The sequence below is a fragment of the Impatiens glandulifera genome, chromosome 1 (genome assembly GCF_907164915.1).
Source record: "Impatiens glandulifera chromosome 1, dImpGla2.1, whole genome shotgun sequence".
Classification (NCBI taxonomy): Eukaryota; Viridiplantae; Streptophyta; class Magnoliopsida; order Ericales; family Balsaminaceae; genus Impatiens; species Impatiens glandulifera.
Genome location: NC_061862.1, coordinates 75,374,228 through 75,387,919, shown reverse-complemented (window position 1 = coordinate 75,387,919; position 13,692 = coordinate 75,374,228). Strand labels below are relative to the sequence as shown.

General features: G+C 29.5%; 1 protein-coding gene across 2 annotated transcripts; it reads right to left on the bottom strand.

Moving 5' to 3' along the window:
* Positions 1–1,633: 1,633 nt before the first annotated feature.
* LOC124921585 (mitochondrial carrier protein MTM1) lies at positions 1,634–5,960 on the bottom strand. Of its 2 annotated transcripts, XM_047462260.1 has the most exons (11): positions 5,550–5,960; positions 5,338–5,412; positions 5,097–5,228; positions 4,777–4,836; positions 4,478–4,648; positions 4,233–4,332; positions 3,483–3,574; positions 3,254–3,403; positions 3,018–3,076; positions 2,480–2,629; positions 1,634–1,844 (listed from the first exon to the last, which is right to left on the bottom strand). In XM_047462260.1, exons 1-10 carry the CDS (start codon positions 5,754–5,756, stop codon positions 2,482–2,484), a joined length of 1,194 nt encoding a protein of 397 aa, XP_047318216.1. In that variant the 5' UTR covers positions 5,757–5,960; the 3' UTR covers positions 1,634–1,844; positions 2,480–2,481. The 2 variants fall into 2 exon arrangements, with proteins under 2 accessions (XP_047318216.1, XP_047318215.1); XM_047462259.1 differs by lacking the exon at positions 1,634–1,844 and having other exon boundaries at positions 1,880–2,629.
* Positions 5,961–13,692: the final 7,732 nt, after the last annotated feature.

Sequence of the window (13,692 nt, the reverse complement as noted above, 5' to 3'; positions counted from 1 at the left end):
TTTAAAAAAAACAAATTAATTAAATAAAGTGTTTTAAAATAATAGTGATAGGTCTGTATGGCTAGAATATAATTAATAAATATATTATTAAAAAGTTTTAAATTCTTTAATTATTTTTCATTTGAATGTAATGGAAATAATGTAATAAAAATTAAGATAATATATTGAATTTGAAAAATGATTAGTTTATATTAGATTGATGAGAGATAATCAAATTAATTTGGGTAACCCAACTCAATCTGAAATAAATATAACTTGAAATAAACTCCGCCCAAATCCAACGCAATCCAAATTAACTTACTCAAATTAATATTTTAGATTTGAGATAAGATTGTGTAAACTCAAACTATGTTCCCCTAATTAATTCACTTAATTCACTCTACACGTATAAACCAAACAACTTATTTATACTGTTATATATACCTACATACTAACTAAACATGTATTTATAGTAACTAATTTCTTTTTAATATTAGACTTAAGACTAACATAAGTAGTAACTAATTTCATTTTAATATTAGATTTAAGACTAACATAAGTTTAGTTAAAAAAAATTAAATAATTTCAACCTAACCGAACATATTTTTATTATTATCTTTCTTATTAAACACATCGTTTCAATATATATATATTATTATCATGGTATATTAATACTTTTACGATTCTTTAAAAAAAATTACAAAATCACCTAATAACCCAACAAAATATTATAATTATAAATAAAACTAAGCTATGATTATCTATCTAAACCGAACCAAAAATCAACTAAATCAAACTCAACAATTCAATTTATTAGTCGAGTTTGATTGGTCGAGTATGGTTGAATTGCCAAACCAACAAACTAAAATTTACATAATTCAGCCTTTTTTTAATTTTTAGTAGTCAATATTAAGGATCCATTTTCCTATTGAAATCTAAACATTCTTCTTAACAATTATAATCTACTACAAGTGTTTTAAAAAATAAAAATAATAAGTTTTATTATTTTCACAAAGAAAAATTAATTTTACTAAAATGCAATTACAACAGTATTATTATTTTTGAATGATAAACCTACCATTATTATTTAATTAATGTGTCATCCAGTCATTCTTTGAATGATGAATTAAAAATTTAATTTAAATTATTATTATTTATTTTATAAAACAAATTTTGGTATAGAGTTAGAGTTGCTGTTAAAAGACTAAAAAATATTTATATACATAAATAAAATAAAATAATAATAATTTAAAATAGAGATTATTTTAATATTATAAATAAAAAATTAATAATTTAAAATAAAAAATTTATTATTTTTAATAAATTAAATAATGTGACTGAAAATGAAAACCTCTCCAATAATGTTTGAGTTATTGAAATACTTTAGAAAAATTTCAAATGAAAACCGACTGATTGATTGTACATTTTTACTAATAACAATGACTGATTGAGTGTACAATTTTTCAAATAAAAACGACTGATTGGGTGTACATTTTTTTCATATAAAAACCGACTGATTGACCGTACATTTCAATATATAAATAGATCGTACAGCCATATGAATGGATCATATTTAAGATAATTTAAGATAGTGTGGTTCCTTGGGTTAGTTATAAATGAGGCAAAGCAGTACTGCAGTAGTAACCTTGCGACATTATTGGGGACCAAATGGAGCCCCCAATAAATATCTCTTTTTTCTTATAATTTTTCGTACAATAAAAAAGGTGATTAATCCACCTTGACACAAGGCCATAGTTTTCTCCGAAAATTATATTCCTCGACAATGTTGTTCCTCAAACAATGACACACTGTCTTTCCGCTCTGTACGTAGTAGACTTAAGATAACTTGTTTGAACAAAAAAATCCTGAAACAAAACAAAGAGAGAAATGGCCCAAGTTGGGTTGCAATCCTACAAGGTGGGAAACGAATGCGATGAGGAGAAAAAGAAGAAGAAGAACGTGAATTTGAGAGAGTTCAAAATGCCTCTGCATTACCCAAGGTACACAAAAACCCAATACGAGTCCATGCCCGAATGGAAGCTCGATTGCTTGCTTGCCGACTACGGTCTATCCGTACAAGGCAATCTCGACTACAAGAGGAACTTTGCTATAGGAGCTTTTCTATGGCATCATTAATAAGATATGTGTAAAAACTTTATATGATTTATGTTTCAGCCCCCTGGTTACTAAATCAAGGAACTGTACTAAGTATTATTGCCTTCAGTCTAAAGTTGTGTCTTCATTTTAAATAGATTAAACAAGTCTAAGGAATACAATGATGTTTATGTAAGCGTGGTTTTTAATTTAATAAAAATGGTATTTTTTTTTTTGTCAAGAGTCTTGTCTAAGAGATCAAATATCTCCTCACTCTATCTTCGATACATATAAGAATCATCTCCAGCGTGGATCAAATTCTTGAGAATTGGCTCATTTTATTTCATTATTACAAATTTAATCAAGCTTATACTGATTGTGGGCTATAAGAAATAGGAGCTCTTACTCTTAGCTGGTGGTGGTGTTTGTTGGTGAGTCGTGGCGATGTAAAGCATATTTTACGATTTCATAAAAGGAGACGACGATCCCTGTTGAGGGTCCTGCGCGAATAATACGTGGGCCAGCTCCTGTGAAAAGACCCTTCACTCCTCCATCTCTGATTCATGTAACATAACAAATTAACCATTCACATTTTCTTGACCAATTCAAGCCTCCTCTATTAATACAACTTTATCAAACAAGATCTCAATAAAGGAGAAGAAAAGGTTAAAAAAAACATCATGATTACAATCACTGTGTTAAGTTTATGATCAAGACATATCCTACACCAAGTGAGTGAGCTCTGTCAATGCTTATTAAGGTACATAGATAGGTTGTTTGGGTAAAAAAGTATTTTCAATGAATAAATTGTTAATGGGAATATTGGGAATTTGGATATCATCTCAAATAACCCACCTAACACAATGTGAGCAGTAAGTACTATTTATTACTGTTATCAATTCTAAATGACTACAATAATAATAAGTAATTGGGTACATACATACCTCAAGATTTCAAGTAAAGTGTGTCTTGTGGTCATGTTTAGTGCACGATGTGGATCCTTCTGGAAATGTAAACAGATTGTTCAAATTTACCACACACAAAAAATAAAGAACTACTACTTGTAACAAGTGGACGATATAAGATGATGATAAGCAAATATGTCCGGTTGAGATGACTTTTACATATTTTTCAACAATACATAGATTTTATTATGAGAATTTTAGTTTAGAGAAGGAACCTCTATCTGTCTCCTTGTTTTTGCCACATCTAAAGGACAAGTAGCTGCAGCAGCAAGACTGCCTGCAATCAAGCCAGCAGAGAAGTTTGCCCCGAGGACACTAGCTGCATTGTTTTCATCGCCAGCAACTTTCAGGAATCTTCGCCTCAACTGCACCAGTTAAAGATAATGAGAAATCAAATATAGGTCATTAATCTTATTATGATCCCCTCAAAGATTAAAACCTCACAGGCTCCAATGTTGACCAGCAGATTGCAGAAAAGGGCACATCACGTGCAAGTTGAGAACCAAGACCAGTCCACAAAATCCGGTAACTTTGTACTGTTGAAATTGTAGTATACAAAATAATTAGTTTACAAAATATTGTTTTGTCGCAGGATCACGGATAAATAGGATGGCTACAGAATAGGGGTTTTATGATAAAAAAAAAAAAGAAAAGGAATTGCCAAGCCATCTCCCATGGTTGTTGAGATGATACCATTGGACCAGAGGTGTGGAGTCAGAGCAATCTAAGTATATGAGGCGGTGTTTGTTAATACAGCTTAGTGCTTATTTGAATAAGTTGATCGATAATTATCATTTAATTATCTAGATTCAACTCAAATTAAACTAAACAATTAAGCTAATAAAATTTGGCCTTAATTCGATAAGAGGTATGTAATGACTTAAAGAGCATCAAAAAGACAACTTTAATCTCGTAAATGAATCAACTTACGTCATATAAGGATAAAATAATTTTTAAATACTTTCCCCTAGATTAGTTCCATTTTATCAAATCAGCCTACACACCAACAACTTAAAATTCAGATATCTTTGTTTGGTTTATTCAACATTAGATACTTAACTCATTCAACACTTAAAATTCAGTATTAGAAATCAACATTTAAATTTTCAATTTTATCAAGCATACCCTTACTCTTAAAAATGCAGAATGTTACTGGCTTAAATGTGGCGAGGATTTAGGATTAAACAAACTTACAACTTTTAGTCTTGTTTATACTATTGACTGGGGAGACGATTTCAACCAATGTCTTGCAAATTCCTGGAGGCTTAACACCATGTTGTGCATCCCTGAATGCCTGAAATTACTCAAAAAAGTTGGGAACACAAACAAAAAATGAGCTCTAGCATGAAACATTTATACAGAAATAGCAGCTTTCTAGATAATAACATATTTGTGAATTAAAATATGAAGCATACACATTAACAAGAAAAATGAAGCACCTGCATTCGGGTCCTTGCTAGCTCAACAGGGTAACAAGTAATGCAAGCTAATGACCTTGCTATTGAGCCTGCTACTAATGGGGTATAAGGCATGACACTCGGTGCATTTGTTGATGTATATTCTTCCATGACATTCCGTAATATGTCATATAGGGGCAAGTAAATCCCAACCTGATAGAAAACAAAAGTTCCAAGTAGCATCAGCAGGAGAAGCTTTGCATAAAGTTGGAGCGTATAATACATCAATCTGGCAACTGCCTCAAGAATCCATCAGAAGTTTCTTATCAACATAAACTTACAGTAGGCACAGCTAAAGCTAAACTTGCATTTGTGCCTCTCCAAAGCCTTGAAATTCCTTCCTGAGTGATTTCAAAAAGGTTATATACATCAGGCAATAACCAATATTTGCAGACAATTTCATTTTAGAATACACGGAATGAAGGAATTCCCAATATGCAACAAGCAATTTAATGAAGAATAAATTACTTTGATATACTTTAGGAAAACCAATTGATATTTTTCCAACCATTTCTTTTGGCAATAACTTAATTCTTATATAGGAGAATATCAACTCTATTAAATCATAGAGTATTACAAAGTACTAAATTCAATGACAAACCTGGCGTATAACTTTGTAGAAAACATCCACAGTGCTTTTATACCTAGAACAATCACGAGGACACGCTGATTCAGCATCAGCACCAAGAACTGCACGATAACTGGATGAAGAACTTCTCATATTTGAAATCATCTAAAATAAAATAAACAGATACAATAAACAACAACGTTTAAAATAGAAATATAAGATTCAAAACTTCAATATCATTTGTATTCAAATTGGAAATTGATACTAAACTTACTTGATCAGATTCAGAACATTCAATGCCACATAAAGCATTGTATGGAACACCAGCAGCCTGTGCTTGCAACCGTGTCTGCAAAATTGAACCAGGACAGTAACGATTCATCACTTACAATCAGTAATCAATGAAACCATACGTAATGATGACAATCAGTACAGGAACATGAATTGTTTATGATAAGTAAAAACCTAATCAGTTCTTGATCGTACCTTAGCAACGTCAAGAGGATTCATAATAACAGCAGAGATGACAGCAGCTCCAGCTGCAGAGAAAGCTCTCTCTGCTAATCCTACATGGACATCCAACGAGATTGAGGATTGATCCGAACATGATGCCGGAGACTGTTCATCATCATGATTCTCAGAAACGAATGGCATGTTTCCGTCAATTCGAATTCTAGAAGCTACAACAGTCATCGGTCACAAATTCCAAGTGATGCTGGTAGAGTTTGTATGAAGATCGATTCGGAGAAGAGAGGATTAATCGTGCATTGGGAGAGATGAGAGAAAGAGAAACGTGATTCGTGGCGTGGAATTAAGGGCGCCAAACAAACTCGAAGAAGGAGAGGTCGATCAGACTATAAGATAATTGGAAATTGACGCTGTTTGTTTAGAGAGAGAGAGAGAGAGAGAGAAGCGGTTAGATTCGTCACCGAATGCGTCCTTTTTATTTTGTCATTGCGTGCGTCATTATTCTGTAAAAGGAGAAAGAGAAAGAAACTTGGCAGAAAAGAAAGAAACCTAGAGGCCCAGACCAGATGTTAGTTATTATAGGCCCTAAACTGTTACAAAAATCTTTTATGGGCCTTATTTGATTTGAGTTATTTAATTGCAATTTTTTATAAATTATTTTTATTATATATATATATATATATATATTCAAAAAGAATTATCAATTGTTCAAAAGGATAAAATAATTAATTAATTTTATAATAATGATTTATTTTTAGTGTCATTTGTTTATTATGTTTCTAAGGTTAATTTTACACTTAATTATATATAATAATTAATATATTACACATGGACAAGCTTAAATCCTTTTAAATGTGGGAAAAGTTTATTATTACTTTTAAGGTTAATGTTGAAGGTGATTATCTAACCGTGGCTCATGGCAAGAAAGATCATCATCGGGAGTTGGTGTCACTTGTATAGAGAAAGGAGAATAAGAATGTACACGAGGGATTAAGAAACACTACTTTGATCCTATTTATTGTCGCGCCTAGTAGTAATAAGAGGTGGATGTCCCTAACCGCGTCAATAAGAGTTGAATGTTCTTAACCTCCTCGATGTCATGTGTTCTAACTTGTCAGGTGTCAAGTTTTGCGACTGGTTAAATGGTTAAATGTGTTTGCTGATTAAGTGATTAACTCGCAAGAACTAGTTGCACTTTATAAAAAAAATGAAAGTCAACATTCTAAAAAAACATAATTTTCCATAATTTCACCGCGCCTAGCAGTAATAAAAGTATAACCCTAATTTTTCCATAATTTCACCGCTTATTTTTTTTATAGTTTTCTTTGCAAACAAATACTCTAAATTTTAATCCACTAATTCCTTATATTCTAATTATTTTTATTATAATTTTTAATATTTTATTTTCCTAATTTTCAAAGAGGTAAAATCTCGTTCTACTCAAACTTTTTTTAATTTCTTCTCTAATTTTTTTTTCTATTGGTATAATCGTCAACTTACTTATTTATATGAGGTTTAAAATTGATTTTATGTATGTTTGATTGAATGTACAATCTTGAGAATTTATCATGTTAACGTCACAAACTGATTGCATGAAATGTTTAATTAATTTTGTTCTTCTCCTTCTTTTTTTTATCATTCCATACCGATTGTTCGATATAATATTTGCTTAACTTGAATAGTTGAGTTTATATTAAAATTCAATATAAATATAGTTTGAGGGTTAAACATTTAATTGTTTGTCTAAATATATATAATAAATTTTGTTAAATCCAGTTAAATGGATTAAAATGAACTTAGAAAATAAGTTTATACATTGTTTTGATGATGCGAGAAACATTAAGTAAAACTTAGTTATGCACAGGCAAAGCTAAAGAGATAGTTTTAATAATGCAAATGAATAAAACTAAGTTGTGAAATTGTCTATGCACAAATATAACTGAATAAGTGTGTCCAGACGTCTTAGTGCAAATAGACGTCTTGAGCTAAGAAAACGTTTTCAGACGTCCAAGGCTGAAGAAACGTAAACAGACGTCTTAGTCAAGCAGACACTTCAAGCCAAGCAGATGTCTCAAGTTGTGAAGCATTAGCAGACGCCTTGCTTCAGACGTGCAGTCTGAAGAAGAAGCGTGATCAGACGGGTGAGTCTGAAGAAGCGCGATCAGACAGGTGAGTTTGAAGAAGCGCGATCAGACGGGTAATTCTGAAGAAGCGCGAACAGACATCTTGCTTCAACAATCGTCTGAAGGAGAACTCTGCTTATCATCTTAGTGAACAACAACATTCGTTATAAGAAGACGTCCTAGTTAGCTTATTACAACTACCACCTAACTTTCAACCAACAAAAGTCGACACGTAATATATAAATCAGATTCAACTGTTGCCTACACCTCAACAAAGGACAATCAATGTACAACGTCGAATCCTTGGACTTATGAGCGGTTGACCATTATAGTTTTGGTACAGTGAATCCCCAAATATCTGGATTTTATGTATGGAGAATCCTTCCAGATCTTCTCACAAACCAAAAGTCAGAGTCGACCGTTGTCATTCTTCATTATAAAAGAGCTTCTGAGTACAACGGTGATCTCGTTAGTTCTCATAGCGATACATAATAGTTCGACTAAGCTCAAAGTTTTATTCTCCTCTCTTATTGCAAAAACAATCATTGTATAAACTGAGAGCATATTCTTGTTGTAAGTTAAACATAAAGTTGTCTGTTTAATAGAGTGAGCGCTAAAAGTTCAGAATAGGCATATGTTAAGTCCTGGGTTTATGCTCTATATAAACCAAAGTCTTCTAGTGGAATCCTTCTGGAAGCATAAGAAGGGATGACGTAGGAGTTTTATCTCCGAACATCCATAAAACTCTCGTGTTATTTACTTTATGCATTTTAACGTCTTACATCCATAGTTTCAAATCTAGCAAGCATTCCGCACTTGAAACCGTTCAAGAGCTTGCGACAATTTGTGTTGAATAGAAAAATGTTTTAACTTCTAGCAGAGTTAAAATCGTATTAAAAATTAAGATTAACACAACAACATTCAACCCCCTTCTATTGTTGTATCCGATCCTAACAAATTTTGTATACTATTTAAATAAATATGCATCAATCTACTTTAAAGAAATAAAAAGTCATTGATATCTTCCATTTTTTTTAGAAAAAGTTCGTCATATTAGTGAACCCCACCCATTTTAGTATCTCTATAATCTAAAACCAATTTAGAAAAAAAAAATCTTTCGATTTCCTCTTCCAATCTAGTGAAGTTCTTATGGACGATTTTTCAAATTGAAGAGTTAAGATTGAAATTCGAGATTACATTAAATTTAAGTGCAACAACTTTAATTTATTATGTCCTTGTCTACCCTGTATTGCTCCTATGTTAAGCCAATTTGAATTTGTTAGAGCTCGAGAAAAAGTTACCCATATGTCACTTATTATTTGGTGGACAATTTGTCGTAAACGGAATAATATGATATTGGTCCAATTATCATTGAGGCTCGAAGTTATGGTATTTTTTATTAAATGAGACTCGAACTTTGAGTTGAGTCATTTGGAGTCCGAACTATTAAACATTTTTTTCTATTTGAGGTTTTTCCTCAAAGGATATTTATTTTGTCTATTTTAATTGACGTGACATTATATTGTTTTATTTAATTGTCGTATGCCAAACACATTATATCCTTCACATCTCCAACGGGTTCTCTTCTCTCACTTCCTCCAACAAGTTTCTCTTATTCTTCTTCCATTCCCCTTCAACGGGATTTTTTAAGAGTTTTTTCTTACCACTCTCGCGGTAATCAAGATGAGAAACGTTTTTGTTTAAGCATGTTGCATTGTGAATTTTCTTTAAAAAAGTCATAAGAAAGTAAGTTTTTGGTTGTTTTAACCCGCCTTCAATGTCTTAAGCCTTGTATCTCTTGGTATGTCTCAAGCTTAGTTGTTAGATTGTCTTGGTTGACTTATTGGAAGATAATTGTTATTTTTTTTTTGTTTTATTGGGCATCATAATTTTGCTTTGGTTGCGAAGATTTTAGTTCTGATTTTTAGTTTTTGTTTCGATTTTAGTTTTTTTTTTTACAAGGTTTGTTTCGTATAGGAGTTTTTTATCTTTTCCATTTTAGTTTTATTTTTTGAATTCATCTTTTATTTATTTTTTTATTTTTTTAATGAAATGTACTTTGTTCAATAAATAAATAATAAAAAATATTTTTTTAAAAAAAATTTAACGATGATAAATTTTCAATTTTACGGGTTTACGAATATTTGGGAATTGTTCTAAGTTGAGAGAGGTTATTGAGGTGCATGGAACGAGACACTATCTACATGTGTTAGAAATATTTGAAAAGTGATCAATAAGTTGTCTGAATAAAAAAAATGTATTACAATTAAACATGAAAATGGTATGAACTAAAAAGAATAAAGGAAACCATTATTATGTTGGAATTTAGACTATGTAGATTATTTCCATTATATGAATGGAAATGATAATTCAAAAACAATTCTGAGAATGGGTGAGTCCCAAGAATAAAATCGAGTTAGTGGATTTGTCCACATTGGTAAAATAGCAAAATGTAGCATTTTTCCATTAATCCAAGTGTGGTTTAATTTATTTGCATAATGCATTTTATTGCATAAAAATAAATAATATATTTGGATTAAATATTAATTGAATGAGTCAGTTAAATGGGTATTAATATCAATGTGCAAATGAGAAATTTTCAATCAAATGCAATGATAAATGCATACGTTTGAAACCTTTCACATGCAATTGATGAGAATGCAATTGATTGCATTAATTGATTTTATTCCTACGTTAAAAAAATTAGTCATTATGTTGATTGACTAATTTATCTTTATATATCTCAATTGATAATACGTTGTTAAGAAGAGATATAACAATTACGGAATTACATAGCTTTTTATCCTTCAATCACCCTAAATGAACTTTATTGGTTTTTATTTTCAACATCACAAGAAGCTAGCTACTTCTTAGTTTTTAGAAAAAAATCTTCCATTGATCATTTTAATTGTGGCTTCACACAATTCTGCTTTGATCCCGGTGATAGTTCAGGTACGTTGGTCAAGTTCGTTGTGTAGTGATTCTGGTGCTGAATCACTACTAGATTCGTTGTACCCTGGGAGACAGCCATCTACGATAAGCTCCAGCACAAACGGGAGACGATGGAACTGTTTTAAGGGAAATGTGTCTAACACATGCCTCGAATCAACATTTTATTTGGTGATTTCGTTCTTTGTAATATTGTATTTATTTAATTTGTTTGTAACATCATTTATATATATATATATTTCTGTTATTTTTCAAGACAAGAATACTAACAATCTTAAAACAGTTTCTTTGTGTTAAGCTATTTAATAGCTTGCGACATCGAATATTTTTTTTTGTCTTTGATGTTTCAGAAATACGAGTCGTGGTGTTGCGAAAGAGATAATGATTCATCTTAAGAAAAAAAAACAACAAATAAAGATAAGTCTTTATTATATATAAATATGTTGATTATTAGCACATATGTTCTTATGTTGTTAAAACTTAATTTTATAAGCTAATATATTTTGATATAAATTTTTTCTTAAAGAACTTTAATATGTATATTCATTATATAAATATTATATATAAAATAAATTAGAACATAATTAATTTAATTTGTTCTAGTTTTATTTTGAAGATTTGTTTGGTTATTAAAGTTATTAATAATAATGAATAAAAATAAGAAAGTAACTAATATGTTAGCTTTCAATTTTTATAAAATTTATGGTGTTAAAATTAATTATAATTGAAACATATGGTTTCAGTTTTAAAATAATTAATTATAATATATATCTTCTTTTTAATTAAGCAATATAATTAATAAGAATATGGTATGAAGATTTAATATAAACAAAGAGAGAGATATCTTTATTTATACATTGTTTTATATATTACATTTTATTACGGTAATAAGTTATGGTTTTAAATGTGCATATATTCATTTGTTGACAGAGTCTAGTCAAATATGAAGTATAAGTTGTCTCTAGAAAGAAGACAAAAGGTCATAAAAGCGGTACAATAATGAAATGGCGCATTGGCGCAGTGGTTTGAAGTTCAGACGCGCAAGGAGGTGAAAGGTCGCATTGGCGCAGTGGTTTGAAGTTTAGACGCGCAAGAAGGTGAAAGGTCCCTAGTTCGAATCTCTTTTAGCCAATGATTTCTTTCGTAGAAATCTAGTCACTTATGGTTTCTTTTGTAGAAATCTGATGTGTTAAAAAATGACACTAGTCATTTATGACGAAACCATTCAAATTTCTTCTATAGAAATTATTAGATGAATGTGTTAAAAAAAATGACACTAGTCATTTATGGTGGAATCATTCAAATTTCTTGTATAGAAATTATTATATGAATGGATAAGTCAATGATTTCTTGGTAGAAATCAGACTAGTTAAAATGACTTTATCATTGATGTTGAAACTATATTGAAATCATTCTAATTTCTTGTGTAGAAATAATATGAGATGAAGGGTAGTCAATGATTTTTCTTGGTAAAAATCAGACTTGCTAAATTGACTTTAGTCATTGATGTTGAAATCACTGCAATTTCTTGTGTAAAAAAAAATTGTAAAAAAAAAAAAAAAATTGTGAGATGAATGATATCTGATATATGATTTTAATCATGGATGTTGAAATCATTTTAATTTCTTCTATAGAAATTATTAAATGTGAATTGGCACACTTAATGATTCCTTAAGTGCTGGAGCCATTCTAATTTCTGGTGTAGAAATTATAAAAATTTAAGTTGCCAAAATGATGTTGTTATTAATATTTTGAGGCATTTAAATTTCATGAGATTAAATAAGTTATTTGTGTTAGAACTTATTATAATCATGCATTTAAAAAGACACGACTATGTTAGTCGAAATTGTCTTTGTAAAAATTGCCTCGGTGAGAACAATTTACCCAAAGTTATTTCTAAGCATACAAAGTCGTTTCACGTCGATTATTGTTCAGAATATGGCAATGTAAGTGTTTTAATTAAGATATAAAATATATTTATAATTATATTTTATTTGATTACGTTGCTAAGTGATTATTTGTATATATATCATGCAAATTAGTTAATAATATGATGATTCGTGTTCATTCGTAATATGTTTATATAGCCATTAGTATACATATATGAATAACGATCAATTATAAATGCATTTTGTTTTAATATAAAATTCTAAATTTTTTTTTTCATAAAACTATTTGTCTTTTGGTATGCAAAAACTTTTATGTAAAGTTAAAGTCATATAATTAATTAAGAAACGGACGAATTGATGATATGAATAATTATTTATAACAATTAGTTATTTATATTTGATTAAAGATAAATTGTCAATTAATGTATTCTAGAAAGATATTTGTTTAATGATATATGAAGTAATTATAATATATATATGACATATTATTTGATTATGTTATTCGATTATATATTTGATATACATGGTTCAATTTCATCATAAAGACTTGTTTAATTTGATGTTTTTGAAATCTAATAACTGCAAGAAAATTTGTGTTTCATTTGAGAAATAATGTGGCAAATGTGCCGATATTACGGGATGCAAACGTGCAACCGGAAATAAATGTTTAAGCGACTTCGGTCAAAGATGCTTGAAACATTATGATTTCTTTGGTAGAAATCATGTGATATGGTGAATATTTATTTGATTAAATATTCTAATTTCTTTTATAGAAATTAAGTGTTGAAATAAATATTTTAATTGATTAAATATTTTTAATTTCTTATGTAGAGATTATGTGAAGAATGATTTATATATATGAATAAACATTCTAATCTCTTGTATAAAAATTATATTTTATTCAATTAAATATTTATGATATGGTTATCTTATTCATTGTATGATGAGTATAACAAAAGAAATCTGTAAAAGAACTATGTGACAATTTCTTGATTAGAAAATCATTGATTTAAATCATACAAATGTGTGTGATTTAAAAAGGATACCAACACGAATGTGGGGGCAAATATTTTTTATTGATTATAACACAAAAATAATTGTGTATATTATGATAAATATAAAAAAGATTTGTTGTTAGAGAAATATGTTCTCTATAAAAGATAAAGTTGCGCAACTTTATAAAAAGAAATAAAATAACAA

Bases quoted from the DNA above. Each gene is read 5' to 3' on its own strand.
- LOC124921585 (XM_047462260.1), bottom strand. From the start codon at position 5,756: ATGACTGTTGTAGCTTCTAGAATTCGAATTGACGGAAACATGCCATTC. The intron at 5,229-5,337 runs GTAAGTTTAGTA...ATTTTATTTTAG, and splicing joins AATGTTCTGAATCTGATCAA to ATGATTTCAAATATGAGAAG. The intron at 2,630-3,017 runs GTATGTATGTAC...TACATGAATCAG, and splicing joins ACTTTACTTGAAATCTTGAG to AGATGGAGGAGTGAAGGGTC.